The 22,878-nt window shown below is 42.6% G+C and overlaps 1 protein-coding gene across 1 annotated transcript; it reads right to left on the reverse strand.

Moving 5' to 3' along the window:
• Window positions 1-6,324: 6,324 nt before the first annotated feature.
• GORAB (golgin, RAB6 interacting) lies at window positions 6,325-21,764 on the reverse strand. The gene is made up of 5 exons (XM_084637039.1): window positions 21,512-21,764; window positions 19,035-19,383; window positions 13,407-13,508; window positions 11,466-11,606; window positions 6,325-8,155 (listed from the first exon to the last, which is right to left on the reverse strand). Exons 1-5 carry the CDS (start codon window positions 21,573-21,575, stop codon window positions 7,663-7,665), a joined length of 1,149 nt encoding a protein of 382 aa, XP_084493165.1. The 5' UTR covers window positions 21,576-21,764; the 3' UTR covers window positions 6,325-7,662.
• Window positions 21,765-22,878: the final 1,114 nt, after the last annotated feature.

Consider the following 22,878-nt stretch of genomic DNA (forward strand, 5'->3'; position numbering starts at 1 on the left):
GATATGCTGGAGGGTAGGGATAGTGTCCAGAGTGACCTAGACAAATTGGAGGATTGGGCCAAAAGAATTCTGATGCGGTTCAACAAGGACAAGTGCAGAGTTCTACACTTAGGAAGGAAGAATCCCAAGCACTGCTACAGGCTGGGGACTGACTAGCTAAGTGACAGTTCTACAGAAAAGGACCTGGTGATTACAGTGGACGAGAAGCTGGATATGAGTCAACAGTGTGCCCTTGTTGTCAAGAAAGCTAATGGCATATTGGACTGCATTAGTAGCATTGCCAGCAGATCGAGGGAAATGATTATTCCCCTCTATTCGGCACTAGTGAGGCCACATGTGTAGTACTGTGTGTAGTTTTGTGCCCCCCACTAGAGAAAGGATGTGGACAAATTGGAGAGTCCAGCAGAGGGCAATGAAAATGATTAGAAGGCTGGAGCAAATGACTTACGAGGAGAGGCTGAGGGAATTGGTCTTATTCAGTCTGCATAAGAGAAGAGTGAGGAGGGATTTGATAGCAGCCTTCAACTACCTCAAGAAGGGTTCCAAAGAAGATGGAGCTAGGCTGTTCTCAGTGGTGGCAGATGACAAAACGAGGAGCAGTGATCTCAAGTTGCAGTGGGGGAGGTCTCGGTTGGATATTAGGAAACACTATTTCACTAGGAGGGTGGTGAAGCACTGGAATGGGTTACCTAGGGAGGTGGTGGAATCTCCATCCTTAGTGGTTTTGAAGGCCCATCTTGACAAAGCCCTGGCTGGGATGATTTATTTGGAGTTGGTCCTGCTTTGAGCAGAGGGGTGGACTAGATGACCTCCTGAGGTCTCTTCCACCCCTAATCTTCTATGATTCTATGATTTCAAAAAGTAATAGAAGCTTCTATAATGAGCAAAGCTCGAGTTGTCCTTTAGGGCTAACCCAGCCAAAGCACTGGGGTTCTGTTGTTTATGCTTAGTAATGCCTGCCCCTCAGAGTCCAAGCAGCATAAAAGATACAGTTCCTCCTTGTTAGGGATTTTTATTCCTTTCCTTCTTCTGCTTTGAGTTGCAAATTCAGCTGCTGGGAGGAATTCACTTGCAAGTCTCCTCTTTTTGGGTGAGGGGAGCAATCAACAAAGTCTTTTAGACTCATAGACTTTAAGGTCAGAAGAGACTATCATGATCATCTAGTCTGACCTCATGCACATTGCAGGCCAGAGAACCTCACCTATTCCTGAAATAGATCCCTAACCTCTGGCTGAGTTACTGATGTCCTCAAATCATGATTTAAAGACTTCAATTACAGAGAATTCACCATTTACACTAGTTTAAACCTACTAGTGACCCATGCCCCATGCTGTAGAGGAAGGTGAAAACCCCCCAGGGTCTCTGCCGATCTGATGCGGGGGAAAATTCCTTCCTGGCCCCAAATATAGTGATCAGTTAGCCCCTGAGCACGTGGGCTATCTGGGAAAGAATTCTCTGTAGTAACTCAGAGCCCGCCCCATCTAGTGTCCTGTCTCCAGCAATTTGGCATTTTTCTTACTGGCAGTCACCAACAGGCCACATGCCATCGTAGGCAGTCCCATCACAACATCCCCTCCATAAACTTATCAAGTTAAGTCTTGAAGCCAGATAGAGTTTTTGCTCCCACTGCTCCCCTTGGAAGGCTGTTCCAGAACTTCACTCCTCTGAGGGTTAGAAACTTTCACCCAATTTCAAGCCTAAACTTGTTGATGGCCAGTTTATAGCTGTCATAAATGTAAAGGGAAGGGGAAACCCCTTTAAAATCCCTCCTGCCCAGAGGAAAAATCCTCTCACCTGTAAAGGGTTAAGAAGCTAAAGGTAACCTCGCTGGCACCTGACCAAAATGACCAATGTGGAGGCAAGATACTTTCAAAAGCTGGGAGGAGGGAGAGAAACAAAGGGTCTGTGTCTGTCGGTATGCTGCTTTGCCGGGGATAGAACAGGAATGGAGTCTTAGAACTTTTAGTAAGTAATCTAACTAGGTATGCGTTAGATTATGATTTCTTTAAATGGCTGAGAAAAGAATTGTGCTGAATAGAATGACTATTTCTGTCTGTGTGTCTTTTTTGTAATTTAAGGTATTGCCTAGAGGGATTCTCTATGTTTTGAATCTAATTACCCTGTAAGGTACCTACCATCCTGATTTTACAGGGGTGATTCCTTTACTCCTATTTACTTCTATTTCTATTAAAAGTCTTCTTGTAAGAAAACTGAATGATTTTTCATTGTTCTCAGATCCAAGGGTTTGGGTCTGTGAGGTCACCTATGCAAATTGGTGAGGATTTTTTACCAAACCTTTCCCAGGAAGTGGGGTGCAAGGGTTGGGAGGATTTTGGGGGGAAAGACGTGTCCAAACTACGTTTCCCAGTAAACCCAGTTAGAGTTTGGTGGTGGCAGTGATTATTCCAAGGACAAAAGGTAAAATTAATTTGTACCTTGGGGAAGTTTTAACCTAAGCTGGTAAAAGTAAGCTTAGGAGGTTTTCATGCAGGTCCCCACATCTGTACCCTAGAGTTCAGAGTGGGGGAGGAACCTTGACAATAGCCATTAGTTCTTGTGTTCTTGGCACTTAAATAACTCCTCTCCCTCCCTGGTGTTTGTCCCTCTGATGTATTTATACAGAACAATCACATCTCCCCTCAGCCTTCTTTTGGTTTGGCTAAAGAAGCCAAGCTCTTTGAGTCTCCTCTCATAAGGTAGGTTTTCCATTCCTCTGATCATCCTAGTAGCCCTTCTCTGCACCTGTTCCAGTTTGACTTAATCTTTTTCAAACATGGGAGACCAGAACTGCACACAGTATTCCAGATGAGGTCTCACCAATGCCTTGTATAATGGTATTAACACTTCCCTGTCTCTACTGGAAATACCTCGCCTGATGCATCCTTGGACTGCATTAGCCTTTTGTCCTCTGATGTTCCACAATCATTCATTCGGTGTTGATGGGCCTTTTTCGTTAGGCAGGAGATAACACTTCCTGTTGGAAACTAGTATTTCACACTCATTAATGCTTCTTTCCTGTCTGGTGATTTACAGGTATAAACACTCATATTACCTGACAACATGAGATACAGATGTTCTAGGTGAGATTAATGCATGCAGCAACTTACAAGCATTTCATAAAATCTAAACACATTGTTATAACTCTAATAACTATTTTAACAATACAAACACACAGGGGAGCCAGACTGGTTCCAGCTATGCATTTGTCCATGTCCAGTTGAGACCCTGGGACCTTGGTATGAGCTGGCACGTGGTCTGCCAGCATCACAAATAGGTCAAGTGATATTTGGCTGTAAAGTGCTTTGGGATGAAATATTAAATAAAACCCTAAGATATTGTAAATTGCTACCCTCCCCCCATCTTTCACTAAGATGTGCTCAATCCTGGGTTGAACTCCCAAAGGCAGACCTTTACACAACACCGTGATAGAGAAATCAGCACATCCATTACTAATCTACCCACAAAAACTTCAGAATTCTGAAGAAATCCATTCTACTACTACCATGCTATAACACTCATAATGCTCATCAGTTCACTCCACAATGGAGTAGACTGAATGCTGTGAAATGTATTAAATACTATGAATAGGTCCCTACCAAATTCACAACTGTGAAAAATGTGTCTCGGACCATGAAATCAGACCTACCCTATGAAATCTAGTTACGGGAGGGGAGGACAGGGGCAGGGCTGGGGGCACCCCAGCTTTGGGCTCCTACTGTGCCCCCGGCTCCAGCTGCTAGTGCCCTCCGGGCTGGGGAGGGTCAGGACTCTTCCCTTGCACGGCAGCACTTGGGAGGAAATCAGACCCACCTCCAAATACCTCCCTTGGCTGGTGTGCTCCCAGCAGCACGGGGGAGATCAGACCCACTTCCACCTCCGGCAACATTCTGCAGTCAAGGTAGGTACCCAGAGGTGGGTCTGATCTCCCCCCAGTCACAGCCATGCAGAAGAGCAAGTCCTGTCCCTCCCCAGTCCAGCTGGAACTAGCAGTTAGGAGTCTCCAACTGCAGCGCTCCTAGCAGCATGGGGGAGATCAGAGCCATCTCCAGGAACCTCCTGTGGCTGAAGGAAGCTCCAGGGCTGCTGCCTTCAGAGCCCAGCAGAGAAGTGAGGGTGGCAATCCACAACTCCCCCTACAACAGCTTTGCAACACCCCCATGACCACCTTTTGAGTCAGGACCCTCATGGTTACAACACATCATCTGAAAACATGAAATTGACTAATTTTCAAATCCTATGGCTGTAAAATTGACCAGTATGGACCCTGAATTTGGTAGGACTCTAACTATGAAGCTAAGAGTAGCTTTTGCTTGATTTCAATTGTTCTATTTCCTTTGAGGAGAAAACTCTTTAGTTCCCCCAAACAATCTCTTGGCACTTCTGACCAACATACATATTGTTATGATTGGACTGCTTAATTCCTGCATGGGGAGAATTAAAAACTGTCAGACTGGCACCCATCAAAATATTTGTGAACTTACTCAAGCTGTGTCAGGCTGAAGTGGAAATGACACAATTGTAGTGTTTTATATCACTTGTCAGAGAAGAGCTTTGCAAGCAAGAGAAAAAATAAATTTAACTCTTTCCTGAAGAGAAAAATGATCAAATGTTATCCATTTGCATTTAATATCTCCTTATGGCTTCTAGCCAGACAACTTCAGTTTGCAATCTCAGAAGCTAAACAGAGCTAGACTTGGTCAGAAGTTAGATGGGGGGGAAGGGAGGGACCAGCAAAGAAAACCCCCATATTACAGAAATTGGCACTGCTGATTCAGAACACTCTACTCTCTGACACAGTAAAAGTCCTCAGCATTATGTTTGGGTTGCTTTGTGGGCGCTGTTTTTCAGATGTTTCAGCTGGATATAAGATTGTTCATGCCAAGGAATGTCTTTTAATAGGACAGGTTTCAGTGCAGCAGCCATGTTAGTAGTCTGTACTCACAAAAAGAAAAGGAGTACTTGTGGCACCGTAGAGACTAACCAATTTATTTGAGCATAAGCTTTCGTGAGCTTCACTCCGATGAAGTGAGCTGTAGCTCACGAAAGCTTATGCTCAAATAAATTGGTTAGTCTCTAAGGTGCCACAAATCCTCCTTTTCTTTTTAATAGGACTTGTGCTTTAGATCTCTTAGCTACTCTTGAAAATCTGCTAAATTGATACATCTTGCCCACAGTTTCTGTTTTGAAGTGTTCACTTTGTTGCAATTATTGGATGATCATTTCACAGACACATTTCTGCCTATCAGATGCTCACACTGTGTGTTCACTGTGGGCATTTGTTATTCATTATTACCATTGTGCAATTAGATAATTTCAGGGAGATGCTGTTGTTTCTGCTCCCTGATTGGATGAGGATCAATTCACATTGAAGCTGGGAGCCGATCAGCAGGATTAAGCAATTTTGGGGACACATTTAAACTTTTTTCCCCCTCCAAACTATCTGGGTCAAGTCAGGGCTGAGATGTCACTGCTAGAAAAGTCAAGCTATTGTAGAAGCAGCAGCGGTCAGATTTAAAATTAGTTTCTGCCCATAACATTCACACTATGTGACCAGAGGTACAATCTTAACTAAAACTTGTGGCTTGTCCCTCTCTCGCTATTTCAACTACCTGTCAGTGCTCCAGCCAGGGCCTTTCTGCAGTTGAAGTAGCAAAATGTATAATATAGCCCAAGGGTTTGGGACAGCAGGCCTGGGTGTTGAGTTAAGCACTATATCCTTTTCCAAGCACCTGCCAAATGCTTTTATTGAGCTTGCTGGTCTCCAGTTTTGTCAGCTGTCACCATCAGCCACAGTCACAAGCCAATTCATAATTGCAGCATGAATGAATGTGTCCAATCCTAATTCTGGAGAACATAGGTGGATCTCTACGCTCTGTCCAGGAAAGTAATAGGATTCCCATAGTACTGTGTTGCCATGCAGTGCCCCGTATACAATATTTCATATCTAATATAACAAAGGTGGGTTTTGAATTTCCAGTTTTATAAACCATCCACCAGACAGACAGTAACTGTGGAATGTGTGTGGGAGAACTTCTCTTGAGACTGTTTCCCCCAGAAGATGCTCACTGCAGCCACTGTGACGAAGATGTTTCCTACAGCACCTCCAGCTTGCAGTTAGCTGGAGTTCCATGTTATGGGATACAGCTCTCCAAGGCTATTTTACACACTTTTTTGTTTGGAAGCACTACCTTTGGGGTGCTGGTTGCATATAGAGGAAGGCTGTCAAAGGGTATATCGTTCAAGATTGCTACATGATTATTCAGAACCTACTCATGTCCTGTCTCTTGAACACCAAATACTATAACTGAAAGTAAACAAGCCACATAGAAGATACATTAATTTATTTTTACAATAAAAATTGTGAATAAAGTGTGATGGTTTTCAAAGACTGAATAGATAATTGAACCCTCATAATCGCGTTTGGTGGGGTCACTCCGGTGATTGTCAAACTGTGACATACAAACATTCAGTATAAGAGAAACAGTTAAAATGTCCATAGTGAAAGAAAGCTGCAGACTGTGTAGCAGAGAAGATATGAAAATTGCTGTCTGGTTCATGGTTGCATCACAGCCCCTCTGCAAACCACCCCACTCCAAGAGGTCATCACAAAACCAAAATTGTATTCCTTTGTCTTTCCCCATGTGGAATGATTTTTTTAAAATCCTTTTGAAAACAATAATTGGGCAAATTAACAAGGTTCTACTGGGGTTATATACACCCACCCTTAGGACAAGGAAATTGTTAACTTTAATTTACTGAACATTACATAATGTATGGAAAGGCTTAGTTCCCATTTACTTTTGGGGTTATTCATTATTTTATCTACACCAGTTTGATTTCTCAGATTTAAGGCAGCTATGATGTTACTGAAAATGAGACAAATATTTGTAATCGCATTTGCCTCAATACTAGACAGATCTCTAGTGTACGGTTTTTGGCTATAACCACCTCCTTTCTACCATATATTGATACTTTTGTAACACATTTGATGCTGTAATTTCACAAATCAGACTCCAAAGACCAGATATTGCAAATTTTTTACAATAATTTGTAAAAAATAGACACCCGTTATAAATAGGAAATATTACAGCCAACTTGGTCTTTATAGCAACATACAAATCTAAATCTGTTTATAATTCTCTACAGAATAAAGTATCAGCTCCCATATCCATATCTCTGAAACCTAGCCAGGTTTTACACAATTAAAAGAAATTTGCAAAGGAAATTTGTGGACAGATTGGAAATGTCCTATCACCGTGCATGAGGAAAAGAACACCTCGGTAATCAAACCTAATCTTTTATGACACCCTCTCAAGAAAACAAGCACCTCCCTTTCTTGGTTTGATGTCGGCAATAGTTAGCTGGGAATCTTCAGTCTCACACAAGCCCAGCCTACAGACAAACATTGCTGCCCACTTCTTAGTACTCCTTTCTAGCAAGCCCCACTCTCAGAAAGCTCCATAAATAGTGAGCAAATCTGGGGATGAATGGACCTAAAAATACAAAACAGGACAGACAGGTGACCCAGAATGGAAGATTCTGACAGGTCACTAAAAATTGATTATTTTAATCAAATTAAAAATAGAGGCAATGTAAGAGGGATGTGTTACTGACACTGGAGAAGCCTTGGGGTAACCTATAGCATGCAGTAAATCAAGTATATCATCCATCAGATGCTACCCTATCTGCATACAATAGTAATGTATCAGAGCGAGCTAGGGTTTCATCCCGAGTAGTGTTTACTGATTGATTTTGGCTACCCATATTTGAAAGTGACTTGCTACAGGAATTTCCAGGCTGCTCCGCTAACTGTTCAGAAGCAGCACCAGCATGTTCATTCTCCTCCACTGTAGCACGTGGAGCTGCATTTTCCTCAGCAGTCCGAGACAGATTCCGAGACTGGGAAGCCTGTCTCCCTGCTTCTGCCTCCTGGAGCTGCAGCATCTGCTCCACCTCAATCTCAAGTTCCAGATTTTCTTCATCTGCCTCCACTTCCAGCTGCTTCATTAACTCTTCCAGCTTCTTGGCTTTACGGAGCTCATTCTGCTGTATGATAGTGCATAGATGCTCTGTGAGACGTTCCTTGATCTCAGTCTTCTGTTGGAAATCTAGCTTTGCTGCTATGTACTCTGACTCTGCCTTATCATATCGCTTCCTGCAAAAATAATTTTTTGGGTGTTATTCATTCAGAAGAATCCCAAAGTGCTTTACAAGTTACACACATGGATGAATACTTGATCAGTCACTGAAAGGCATTCTCCTCTGGAGAGGACAATGCCAGCTATTTAATAGCACACAGCAACATTGCTCAACAATTATAAAGCAAAGGACGGAAAGGAGAATGTGCCAACAGAAGAAAGTCCACTCCGTTAGTTTCTACTGCTGCTGCATTCTAGGAGTAAATTCCCTTGCCTGAAATACACAGGTGGCAAACAATTTTGTTGATTTTTGTATGAGATTCATCTCCAGCATGCTGAAAGAAATCACCACTAGTAACTGCTCCATATATTCCAATGGAAAATTAACTATTCAGAAAGATACCAAAGCGATTCATGTTCATTTTATTGTTAAACAGATCAACAATCCAACAGATATAATTTCTATGTAATTAATGAAGTAGTTACGTTGCTACTTCAGTCTTTTCTAAAAGTGTACTTTCCTGCTCATTCAAAGAAACATACACCTATGTCACTAGCAGTCCAGATGGGCACAGCACACGACACTATACAACGACCACAGCTTTTGCAGAGCCACCAGTGTAGAAATAATTGTATCATCAGCATGAACACTTAGCAGTTCCTACATTCTGACATGACAAACTTTCTAATGTAAAGCAACAATTACAAAGATTTTATGGGGCAACATAACAGTGGAAGGACTTAACTAGCAGAAGGATACCACAGGCTGGCTGAGAGGGGAGGGAGGCAGGCTGTGGATCATACGCACAGCCGTACTGCACCTTGTGACAGAGAGCATCCACCAATATAGTATCACAAAGGTGCCTGTAAAAACAAAGAGCTGCTTCATAAAGCCATATTCAGGTGTCTCACTACCAAGCAATAGAGGGACACAGTGGTCCTTTTGTTTGAGGAAGCAGAACAAAATGGAACAGGAATTCTTTCAGAGTATATTCCAGTAAGAAATAACTGCAGGATTCTGCCCCCAGCTGGAGCTCTATCCCTGGCAGTCAATGACAAAGCCATGTCCACAGGGCCCCTAAAATACCCACTGCTCTTTCTGTCACAAAGGAGTCACAGCGATCACATAATGAGCCACAGAGACTATGTAATGAAGGACTCAGACACGAAGCATACATGTAAGAAACAAAATTAAGCTTACTGTGGAAACATCTGTCCAACTAAAACTAAACCTGCATTCACATAGTTTTTTTGCATTGGAATATTTATAAATATTCCATTTTATAACAGTCAGATGTCCAACTATGCAATTAGGACTATAAATATTGCACTTCTTGGCAGGTTAAACTAATTTGGCATTTAGCCTTAAAATATAAGGCAAAACTTCAATAATTGCTCAGAAAGACATTGCTTGTTAGGTAAATGAAAGCTTTTAATGGTGGGTGGTATATTCTACAACACTGAAAATCCATGTGTAACTCTACTTTCCAAACCATGAAAAACTGATTATACAAAACACAGCAAACTCATTAGGCATATTTTTAAAGCTTTGCCTTCTTTCCTTACTAACCTTCCTTTTCCCATCTTTGTTACCTAAATACAGTTTCCTGTAAACATTCTGTATGATTTTTTACTACCACTGAGAATTTAAAATGCAGAATTCAAATGGGTGTAATGTTTTATGATAACATGTCTAAATGTTTCATGATTTCTGAAATCTCTCTGAGCAAATCCTACAAACACACTGGCACTGAAAAGTCTTCTCTGGCATAGATCTGAAACTGAGATTTTTAAAGAATATCCTAAAATAGTGGAACTACATAAGGTCAGCCAGTCTCTGCCATTTTAAATGATAATAGTCGATAGCTATCCTCAGTTCTTAGATACCACTGGTATTCATTTAAAAGCTAATCATGTTTATTGGCCTGTGGTCAATGCACAGCAAAAATCACAAGGAAAACTACAATGTCTACACGTTGGATAGTGAACTAAAAACCACAACCAAACATTTCCATTTTATTAAATGCCTGTATAAACATGCTTATATTTACATACTCATGTTGCGGTTTACCCTATACTAATGAGGCACTCAGATTAATTTTGCATGCTGAAGGATGCTGCAAAAGGGAATCAGAGTTGCACTCCCTTGTAGTAGTAGTAATAATAATAGTAATAAAAAAACCTCAGATGATGGAAAGAGACATTGAAAACCTTGAAGTCTGAAACTGACCTACATTTGGTCCCAATTTAAGAAAGCACTTACGTACATACTTAGCTTTAGGCAAGCATGCAAGTCCCACAGATTTCAATAGAATTTAAGTGCTGTCCTGAATTAGGGTGCTTTCCTGACTCAGGACTTTTGTTTACAGAGTTGATGTAATACATTACATGTGTTTGGTTCTTTTTTAAAAACTGCTCTTTTCCCAGGAAAAAAAGCCAGCAATGAAACCCTGTAACACAGTAGTGCTTATGTGCAACCCTACCATAATGGTCCAGCACGTATGTACGATGAAAGGGGGGGAAGATGGCAAGTAAAGTTTTCCGTCAGGAAACTTTTCAATCAGTTGCAAGCTTCTGTTTAGGCCATTGTGATCTTAAGAGAAACCACTGTATAGTAAAACTTATTAAAATACACCTGGCATTGTCTTTTTTAATGCACATGACTAAAGTGACATGACTCCCCTCAGCCTTTCTTCAGTAAAAGGAAACTGCAGAGAAGGGCAACTATAACAATTAGGGCTTTGGAACGGGTCCCATATGAGGAGAGATTAAAGAGGCTAGGACTTTTCAGCTTGGAAAAGAGGAGACTAAGGGGGGATATGATAGAGGTATATAAAATCATGAGTGGTGTGGAGAAAGTGAATAAGGAAAAGTTATTTACTTATTCCCATAATATAAGAACAAGGGGCCACCAAATGAAATTAATGGACAGCAGGTTTAAAACAAATAAAAGGAAGTTCTTCTTCACACAGAGCACAGTCAACCTGTGGAACTCCTTGCCTGAGGAGGTTGTGAAGGCTAGGACTATAACAGGGTTTAAAAGAGAACTAGATAAATTCATGGAGGTTGTCCATTAATGACTATTAGCCAGGATGGGTGAGGAATGGTGTCCCTAACCTCTGTTTGTCAGAGAGTGGAGACGGATGGCAGGAGAGAGATCACTTGATCATTACCTGTTAGGTTCACTCCCTCTGGGGCACCTGGCATTGACCACTGTCGGTAGACAGGATACTGGGCTGGATGGACCTTTGGTCTGACCCAGTATGGCCATTATGTTCTTACACATTTTCCCAAGAGCACTCGCTGCTCTGTCTGTTAATCGCTTACCGAGCAAACGAATAGTCCATGCTGGCCTGATCAATTCGGTTCCTTAAGATTCCAATGTCAGCAGACACCATGTCATCCAGAGCCTGCAGCTCTTTTTGGATCCGCTTTAGTTTCACTGTTTCAGCCTGAGTTCTTTTGGATCTGAAAAAACACGACGCAAATTTTCTCTCTCTTTAGAAGCATCCTACACAAGAGACATGTTGTGTTTCAATTACAGCCTCATCAGCTCATTAGTAGTTGCTCAAAGGTTTCTCTTTCATAGTTTAAGACTCTTGATTTCTCTTCCCATATCTATGGGGATCTAAAGTGCCTGCTATTAACAGTCTGAAACAAAATTATGTAATGACTGCAATCAAAAGTGCCCAAAATGGATTGTATTCCTTCACTTGGAAAATTCACTCTCTGAAATTAAGTAACTTTAAGCGTAAGAACACAGGAAACTGCTAGAAAGGAAAAGGGCACATTGTCCTGCAACTTTCCCCTCTCAAAGAATCCCAGATAGCAGGAGCCAAAAAGGGACTGGGTCACCTAACGTGGTTATTTCCATTTTGTAGGATTACTCTCTATAGGCCTGATCCAAAGCCCAATGAAGTCAATGGAAAGATTCACATCAAATATGAAAGATTTCAATCAAGCCCTAAATAATCTTTTTCAACTCTGTTTATTACATTTGTAAGTTTTCAAGAACTAAAACAATCTACAGGAAGCATGTTCAGATCCAAGCACCTCAGCTCATTTTCAATGAGATCTCATACTAGGCCACGCTACCCCCACCCATCGGATTCGTGCACCACGCTTGTCAAACACAGATTTGATATTCCATAAAATAGCCATAGGTATCTTAAAATCTCCAGTCTTCTGACTGACCAGCATTAGCAAACCACTGTCACCTTTTTAATCAATTCACCAATTCTAGCAGCAACTGGTCCTGTAACCAATACTTTTTTCACACCACCTATGTCCAGATACATACCACCTCCAAATGCCCCTTATATTATCAATTCCTTTGCGTTCAACGGTAACAGAGACTTATCCTGATATTCCCACAACTAAATGTCAACCCAGCCCTATCTTTCACCCTTGTGCCAGCAGACTAATAAGCGCTTTTAGCTCATCCACTTTTTCCAAACTACATATTAGCCCCATCAACTATATCTTCTAGTCTTCTCTATTTCACTCACCCAATTCTTGTATTTTCTAGTCCTATACTCTGAAACCTATTAGTCACTGCTGCTTCGTTCATCTCTACACTCCTTCTTGACTTAGCATTAAAGGTCTCTCACTTAATACCAACACTTTTCTATCACAGTGTGTATTCAGTCTGAACTTAGCACAGCTAGTTGTCCTCTTCTATCAGACTCAACTTGCTGCATTTTTCATTAATATTAAGATGTTTTTAACAGAGATCCTTTCATCAGAGAATCTCAAAGCACTTTAAACTACACACCTTAATGAATTAAGTCTCTCCAGACTTCTGAGAAAAAGATAATATTCCCATTTTATAGGTGAGGGAACAAACAGACTAAGTAACTTCCTAAATGTCTCATAACAAGTCACTGGCAGAGCTAGGACTAGAACCCAGGAGTCCTGACTCCCTGTCCCCTGCTCTAATCACTGTACACAAACCACCATATGAAATGCTCAGTCACTGATCTGTTCAAGAACATCAGATTCACTCTGCAAAGTTGTAACAGGAATTATCAGTCTGCAGAAGAAGCTGCATCTTCAGAAATGCAATCCACATAAAAAAAGCTTCGTAGTCACCACACAATTTGGAATAAAATGTGAGTATCATGTACTGTTGCTGATTTGCACAAAAAAAGCCGTTAGTGCAGAGGAAAGCGGGACAAGATGGATTTGCTAAAACTTAGTAACTTATCATAGACAATAAACACCCCCCTTCCCTAGGTATGGAATTAGAATGCAGAATGCCCTCATCACCTTTCAGCAATAGCTTTGGCCAGGAGCGCCTTTTTGCGTTTATTCTTCTCTTCCATCAGCCGCTGTTCCTGCTGGAGAACCTCCCAACGAGATTTCTCCTGCCTGGGCATTGACAAAGCAACAGGGTTAAACGAGAGTTCATTTCTTTCCTCCCCACCCAAAACAGCAGTCATACTCCTTGTCCTTGTGTTTAGTTTGTTAGAGTACCCATTAAGGGTTTCCAAGAATCCAAGGACAGCTCAACACCTTGGTTCTGTGGGAATTAGGAAGGAAGACTGACCAGGAAGAAGGGTTATTAGCTTCAGGAGATACTCAACACGTTTGCTCTTAAAAAAAAAAAAAAAAAAAATCCAAACAAACCAGGGGTTCTTATGAACAAAGAATGTGGGGTTAGTTCTTTTCTACATTAGAATTCCATGTTTTTAACTAAAATGAGCATATACTGTTCACAAACGGTGATTTTCACTAGAAATCATACACACCCCATCCCATCTCTAAAATCCTGGGCAGAGAAATGTTTTATGGTATTATAGAAATTCATCCTAATTGGATTAGATGAATGCCAGTCTTTGGATGTGGCTGTTGGTGGCCAAAAGCCATTTTTCCCTACCTAAGTCACATTATGTTAGTTGTTGTGGTGGTTTCATCCATCACCTTTTCAAAGGGATCTCAGTAACAATCCTCTCCCCATAATTTAATGCGTAATATGTCTGCTCTTCCATGAGCAAGGAATACAGTGCAGGATAAAAATGATTGTTTTTTAATTTAAAAAACTATTTTTGTATTTAAATTGGGTGTCTGATTTTATTTAAATTATAGTAAGGTTTTCTTTTTACAAACAAACCTTTTTAAAAATTAAATCTGAATTTAATATAAAATAGGTTAAGGCCTGAACGTATTATAATTTAGTTGTAAATGTGAAACATGTTTTGATCAGAGAAGTTTATGTATCCAAAACATTCCATGTTATTTTGTTTAATAAAAATTTTATATGCAGTTTTGTGTGTTTAATTAAATTCCAGTTACCCCCCCAATGCAGCTTGACACAAATCATGAGCAAAAAGTTAATTATCTAGTAAATGCGCAACATATCATTCACCATTTTCTAACATACAAAGAAGATACAGTTAATAAGAATCTGAAAATAGTAAGCTATACAATTGTCTAAATAAATATATACAGGTACAGTATATGCTCCTAGGTAGCAAAGAGATGTACCAAACTAGCGTGTAAAGGTTCTATTTAGTTGTAAATCAACATGTTTTAATGGTTATATCAACCATCGAGAATGCACCTTTATTGAGAAAATAACTGAAGTACAAATGAAAACGTTGATTAAAGTTGATGATTGAAATTAAGGATTTCCACTTGGTGATTTAAATTGCTGTGATGTAAATCAATCCACCCCAGAATAAAACATCAGAAGTTACTTGATAGCTAAAGAGAAGGAAGAAATTTTTTCAAACCATTGTGATGCTAGAACACGGTGATGTTATTTGAAGTGGGAATGTTCCAATGGAATATACATAGTAGCTGGGGCTGCACTGGTGGCTGCTGGGCAGCAACCAACAGATTAGCTATAGCGTGTGCTGAGTGGGATAGTTTGGCCCTGTCAGTCAGAAATAGCACTGTCCATGGCCAGGGTGGATAAAAATCAATGATTTTTTTAAAAAGATAAAAAAAAATCAGATTTTTTTGAAAAAGGTTTTTTCCTCAAAAAACCTACCTAAAGATAGTTTTAATTAAGATACATTACAGCTCAAAGATATCTCATCATGGAATAGGGATTATAAATTCTAATTCTATACTATGAGACAATATATGCATGTAATCTTTAAGAAAAGTTTTGTAAATGAGTTCCAATAGTTCATGGATTAGGGACCCAATTTTATGGGGTTCCACAGGATTCTGTATAGATTATTTAGGTTAATCTTTCTATCTACCCAATGGGACTCAGTGCTCAGTCTAGAAGATACAATCAGAGATGCTTAGTTTTGCAGTTGTCAAACTGTGGATTTGTGTCTCCAGAGGTAACATGCTTTTGTTAACAACAAAAAATGTTTTTAAATTAGAGGTGAGAAATAACAGACCTCAACCCTACAGTCCCTCTGCAAATTTGCGCACACAGAGTCAATCTCTTACCTCTCTCTAAAAGTGCAAAGTTTCAAAGAGTTCATTGAATAGAAGAGTGTTGAGGGCGGAATACATCTGAACAAGGAAAAGTCTGGAAATAAATGTGAGAAGGGAGGGCCAGGTAGTAGAAACAGAAGTGAAACTGTTTGAGCAGCATATTCCAGAAGTCTTGAGGTCTTTCTGAGTTTGGCCTTCATTGATTTGAGATCTACCATACCATTCTCTCACTAGAAGGGAAAACCTATAATGGCAGCAGGCCGTAAAAGAGACCCAGTTTGAAATAAGAACCATTAGAGAAATATATGTTTGCTGATGAGGTTTTAAAAAAAGTCACACCAGTGAACTGGTGGAAGTCACTTAAGCACTTGGATTCAGAGACTGTTGAAGTGATAATCTCACTTTTTACAGCAGTAGCTTCTTCTGCCAGTGTAGAAAGAATATTTTCTTCCTTTGGAGTAATTCATTCCAAACTGAGAAACTGTTTGGGACCTGAAAAAGCAGGAAAGCTTGTTTTTCTTTTCCAGATTATGAACAAACAGGAAAATGAAGGTGAAGACGACCGAGTTAGCTGCAGAAGCCAATATTTTAAGTTTCTCATGTTGCCCTGGCTGACATAGGTGATTTAATTTTGGGTTTTTTTTAAATATTTCATTTAATTATTTTAGTTAAAAGCAATTTTAACAAAAACAAACCTGATTTTAAAAAACTTGAATGTTTAACTAAATTAAAAAATTCATATGCTTGTTTCTGTTAAAATATTACATGTTTGCTGTTGAAAAAAATCCAGAATACTTAAAGTTGTTGTTTTAGTTAAATAAAATAATTTAAATGTCTGTCTGGTGATGTTCTCCTCCTTATACAGCCTGGCAAGAAAATCCTCCAAATATTAATGATTAACCTGTTGAATTGGAGATAGTTCACCTCCCAACGACTTCATAAATACCTGCTTCAATTACCTTTGGTAAATAAAATAACCAAACAATCATTCATTTTCTGATATAGCTGTAAAACTAATCTGAAAAGTTTTAAAAATAAATCACTGTTTAAAACTGTATAGAGTGTACCTTCTAAAAATGAAACCTGCATCTATCTCTGAGTTGTGAAGAACATGTATTAAGGTTATAACAGCTAACGAGAATGCACTTTTATGTAGAAATCCATGGACTAAATCGAGTCTTCCTGACTAGTGATTTAAATCAAATCCACCCTGTCCATGGCTTTGCTGAAGTATGTGCTTACTTTTTAAATGAATACATGCCATGGAGCATTACAAAATGCGTACAGATAGTGGAAGAATGAACATTCTACTGAGTACTGGGACTCTCGCTGATGGAAAAAGAAACAGAGCGTATGGAGGCATGCAGGAAAATAAACTTTAAAATGTGAAACAAAAATCACCTTAATACAGGCTGTGCCAAATATCCAGTCTTTTACACAAAGGAAAAATAAATACACGTAAGGAACCTGGCCATTTATGCAGTGCTGTACCACAGCAGTGAGAAAGAGAACTTCCTGACTAAAACTGCACATAGCTGCTTACAGCAACATGGAATAGTGGACTAGATGGGGCATGCGTCTGATCAAGTATGGCAATTACTGTCCAGACGGTTCAGAGGAGGGTGGAAAAAGCCCCACTCTAGGCCCCTATGGGGTAATTTGATCCCTGTGATACTCTCATCCAACTCCTAATTGTTAAAGATCAACTCAAACCCTAAAACATGATGTTTTATCTCTTGTTTCCAATACTTTTTAGCATTAACTAGAACAACATTGGAGCCTAAGATCTTATTACTCTGGGTACCCAGAATTAACTTCAGACAAACAAGGGCAAAATAGTTACAACAAGTATCCAGTCTGGCAGTCTAATTACTAGAATGAGGAAATCATGAAAACTATGCTGATATCAGGAATTTCTACGCAGTCAAATATTTATTCACCCAGCTCTACAAACTGGGTGAAGAGAGAGAAATACTGGCTTAATTTATTGAAAAAAATTGTGAAATTCATCCAATAAGTTATTTGATCAGCTCTATTAGTTACAGTAAGCAGAGAACAGAAGATTAGGAGTGGTTAGGTAGGAAAGGGACATTTGGGATGGATTTGAGACACTACACTGAAGTGAACAGGAAGGGTTTAAGATCAACTTTTAAAAGAACAGGTAATTCAGTAGTTTGGCGAGAAACACAGCTCAAGATAGACAACACCACAAGTGAAAAAATGTCTCTGGCGCACCCCCTCCCCGCACCGTAGAGTAACAAGGAGTAATTACAGAGGAGGCAGAGACTGAGTCAGCAAGTAAGACAACACCAGTGTATAGCTAGTTCAGTGGTTCTCAAACTTTTGTACTCGTGACCCCTTTCACATAGCAAGCCTCTGAGTGTGACACCCCCCCCCTTATAAATATATAAAAATGTGGTTTTAATTTAACACCATTATAAATGATGGAAGAAATGCGGGGTTTGTGGTGGAGGCTGACAGCTCGCAACCCCCCATGTAATAACCTCATGACCCCGAGGGGTCCCGACCCTCAGTTTGAGAACCCCATAGCTAGTTAACTTCACGGCCTTCTCTTGATGTAAAAAGGATAGTTTTTTTCCAATCATGTTAGCTCAACACAATTGAAAAACCCCATCAAGATGAGTCTACCACATCTAAAGCTGTGTTAGCTGGCTATAATTTAGCCGGGGGGGGGGGGGGGAGACTAAACAACTGAAATCCTTCCCCACACCAAATCAAAAGAGGGCCCATAGAAAGTTCTGAAAACCAGGAGAGCAATTTATTGAAAGGGGCAAAAGTTACACAGAAACAAAAAGATGCATTTCCAAATGCGAGCTTTGTTGATTCTGGTTTATTTCTGTAGTATACAGAGATGTGCTTAACCCTTCTAAGACAATCTAAAAAAAAACACCCAACAGTCCCATGACCTGGTCGCCTGACAATTTAGGTCCTTAATCCTGCAATCTGGCCTGCACCGAGTCTACTGAAGACAACGGGACTCCTATCTGCACAAATTAGTGCTTGTCTACACTGGCACTTTACAGCGCTGCAACTTTCTCGCTCAGTGAAAAAACACACCCCTGAGTGCAACAAGTTTCAGCGCTGTAAAGCGCAAGTGTAGACAGTGCACCAGCGCTGGGAGCCGCATTCCCAGTGCTGGGAGCCGTGCCCCTCGTGGAGGTGGCTTTTTTTTAGAGCGGTAGGAGAACTCTCTCCCAGCGCTCTGCCATGACTACACAAGCCACGTTAAAGGGCTGCTGCAGCAGCACTTTAATGTTGCCAGTGTAGACTAGCCCTTAAGATTGCAGGACTCTGTTCTACATGAGCTATAACTGAACAAAGGGTAGCAAGTAAAGGATCAGCAGGAAAGAAGCAAAGGAGAAGACTTCTTATTCTAAAATGCAGTACAGTTTAATATTAAGTTTCAGTTTATTGTACAACAAAATGATGAATTAGTAAGGAATAAAACCAATCCCTTGATTTTACAGACTTACTAACAATTCCACTCTCTTTTTCTCCAGTTTGAAATCCATCTTTACAGGGAGGTCCTGGTGTTTTTCATTGTCATTACAAGGATTTTCAAGTCCCTGTGCATTCTGTTGATCTCTGGTGTCATGTTGCCTTTGATCCTCCATTGCGGATGGAGGAGGCGATGGCAGAGGCTGCTGAGGAAGACAGGGCTTGTGTTTTGGTACAGAAAGCAGCTGTTCTGGAGGTACCGAGGCTGCTCCATCCTGCAGTCCCAGTTTCTGACATTGGTGCTGAAGAGCTTTTTCTCGTTGCAACTGCTGACGGCTCTTATTTACAGACAAGGGTCGACGCTGCTGATCAGAAGATTCAGAAGTATCTGTTTATAGTAAAAATAAAAACAGAACCCTTTTAAGAGAGGCACGTAAAAGTGTTTTGCTGCTATAGTATTAATACTAGAGGTTCAGATTATTTCAGTGAAATACAGGAGCTTGGATGCTGGATAGAATTCCTGGATTACTCAAAACTGTGGTAAATTCTCCATCACTTGAAATCTTTCAATCAAGCTTTCAGGTCTTTCCAAAAGGCATGTTCTGGTTCAACCACAAGTTGTTGGGCTGGATGCAGGAATCACTGGATGCAACTGGACAATGCAGTTGGTCAGACTAGATCAGTGGTTCTCAAACCTTTTGTATTGGCGATCCCTTTCGCTCAGCAAGCTTCTAAGAGCAGACCCCCCCCTTAAATATAAAAATATATTTTAATTTATAACACTATTTTAAACGCTAAATATATAACCCTACTGTTTAAAATGAACTTAGTTTTAATTTAAAAGCAGTGAGAAAAAGTAACACATTTTTATCAAATTATTGTTATAAGCAAAAAAGTTATTTTTTTAAATAGTCACTGTTTAATACTGGGGGGAGAGGCATGAAGCAACTTTGTCAATATCACTTTTCGGGGCAGATTTTAGTGCCCCAGTGCCACCCTCACTTCTGCGCTGCTGCTGGCAGCAGCACTGCTTTCAGAGCTGCCCAGCTTTGAAAGCCGCGCCGCCACCAGGTGCAGCACAGAAGTAAGAGTGGCACTGGTGCTAAGTCTGCTGGGAAGTTATATTTGTATGTTTGTTAATATCACCTTTCACAGCAGATTTACTAGGGCAAACTTCCTAGCTAGCTAGCCGGGAAGCTGTGAAAAGTATTATTAACATACATACAAATATCACTTTTCACAGCAAACTTACTCACGCCTCATTGACACCCTTAATTCTGCGGTGCTGCCGGCAGCAGGTGCTGCCTTCAGAGCTGGGTGGCTGGAGAGCAGCAGCTGCTGGCTGGGTGCCCAGCTCTGAAGGCTGCATCACCACCAGCAGCAGTGCAGAACTAAAGGTAACAATGCAATACAATGCCACCCTTACCGCTGTGTAACGCTTGACCTTTGTGCTGGGAAGGGTGGCTAATGCAAAGTTTGGGGTGCCTATAGCCCGCACAAGCCCCCCGCCAGCACCACTCCACCTGTGTGCTTGACTGTTAAATTATGAATTACTTTTTTTTGCCTATCCCAGTGTTCTGATTGTTCTGTGGTTTAATGCAGCTCTTCAGCTGCTGAACAATCAAGCCCTCTAATGTTGTCTCAGTCCCAAAGCCAGCCTTAGGGAAAACGGTGCCCTGGGCAAACTTCAAATTTGATGCCCTTCCTTTGGAGGTGCTGGAGGCAGAATGGGGCGGAGCTGGGCTGGCTCAGACTGCCACCCATGCACCGGGCGACAATTCAAACCTCACGACTCCCAGTTTGAGAACCCCTGGACTACATGATCATAATGGTGCCTTGTAGTCGTAAAAGCTATGAGATGAGAGAAGGGAAGGAGGAGAGAGGGAGAATCTCTTTCACCACATACATGTAAGAAACCAGCTAGAGATTCACACATTCGAAGGCCGGAAGGAACCACTGCGCTCCCCCGCACCGAGCCCCTGCCTAACGCAGCCCGCAGCACGTCCCCAAGCTAAGCCCTGTTCCAAGCTCAGGACAACAGAATCGCTTGATTTAAAACTGGCCACGGCGCGCAAAGCCACCGGCCTCCTGGGGACACTGTCCCAGCGGTTACCGACCCTCCCGGGCTCGGGGTCGAAAGGGGCCTTTCCCCTCCGGAGCGAGCTGGCCAAGACCCCTCCAGGGCTGGGCATCGCCACAGACCCCGCTCGTGCCCAGGGTCAGGAGAGACCGATCCCTCCAGGCGGGCCCGGCTCCAGCCCCGCGACTGTCAGCACCCGGTCGAGCTAGCCGCGGGCAGGCCCAGGGCTCCGGCTGCCCTGCCCCGCCCCGCCCCGCGAGCTCGGGCCAGACCCAAGGTCCCAGGAGAGGCCGGTCTCGGACGGGGCCCCGACCCCAGCTCCGCGCCCAGCGGGGGGCAACGCCAGGCTCCGAGCAGCTGCCCCGGGGAACCAGCAAGTGCCTCCCCCCAGCTTCCGGGGCAGGGATACCCGGCCCCCGCTCGCCCCGGCCGGTACCTGCGTGCGGCCCCCGCAGCCTCCGCAGCTCCTGCTCGGAGAAGCCGGCCCAGCCCCCCGCCATAGCGCCTCATGCCGGGAGGTGGCGGCGCTCGCGGCCGGCGCTTCCTCCTTCCGCTGCCACGTTCAGGCCTCGGCAGGACCCCGCGCCCGGAGCTGCCCCGAGCTCCGCCGGCCGCTTCCCCACAGCCTGTTACGCCAGGGAGGCGTATCGATCACTGAGAGCAGGCACCCCACGGCAGCCCGGCGGGGTCCTAGCGCGTTACCATGGGGAAGAGGGCGGGGCTTCCAGGGGAAGGTGGCTGCTGGGCCGGGAGATCTGAGGGGGAGGAGCCTGGCAGACCGGGGCGCGGCATGTGGCTCCCGCCTCCCATCCTGTCGTAGATCGTCCCTTGCTCTCCAGGCCCAGGGGTAAGGGGCCGGGCCCAGATTCCTTCCCTTCTCTGTGCCTTCAGGGTGCCACTGCTGGGCCAGGAGCCAGGCTGGCGTCTCCTCCCCTCCGCCCATGGGGCGCTGCGCCACCGAGAAAGCAGCAAACGAGGCCGTAACAGAGCACTCCCCCTCTGGAGCCCTCCAAATGCTGCAAGGCATCCTCCAGCGCTCACCTGAATGGGGACAGCCAGTAAGAATGGACCAATTTAGCTCCTGCCACCCCCGCTACCGGATCATTTCTACCTGTACAATAACCGTTCACGGCAGTGGTCAGGAGACAAGGTCGTGGCAGATGTAAGGGCTTGTCTACACTTGAAATGCTACATTGGCACAGCTGCATTGCTGGAGCCCTTCAGTGTAGACGCCACCTACTCCAGTGACAGGGATCAGATAATCCACTTCCCCTAGAGGTGGTAGCTAGGCTGGCAGAAGAATTCTTCCATCAACTTCGGGCTTGTCTACACTGGCACTTTAGAGCACTGCAACTTTCTCAGGGGTCTGAAAAAAACACACCCCTGAGCACAGCAAGTTTCAGCACTGTAAAGTGCCAGTGTAGACGGTGCACCAGCACTGGGAGCTATGCCCCTCGTGGACTGGGTTTTTTAGAGTGCTGGGAGAGCTTTCTCCCAGCGCTCTGCCGTGACTACACAAGCCACGTTAAAGCGTTGCCAAAGCGGCGCTTTAACGTTGCCAGTGTAGACTAGCCCTTAGTGCTGTCTCCACAGGAATGTAGGTTGGCTTAACTATGCTGCTCAGGGGTGTGGATTTTTCACACTCTTGACTGATGTTGTTAATCTGACCGCATTTTCTAGTGTAGACCAGGCCTAAGAATTTGACTACCCAGGCAACAGAGCTAGAAGTTTATGATTGACTGCATGAGTGAATATTTGGCTGGGGAAAAGCAATCCAAATTTGGCCAAATAACCAGGCCTTTG

Source organism: Lepidochelys olivacea (genome assembly GCF_965140295.1).
Source record: "Lepidochelys olivacea isolate rLepOli2 genome assembly, chromosome: 8".
NCBI classification, from domain to species: domain Eukaryota; kingdom Metazoa; phylum Chordata; order Testudines; family Cheloniidae; genus Lepidochelys; species Lepidochelys olivacea.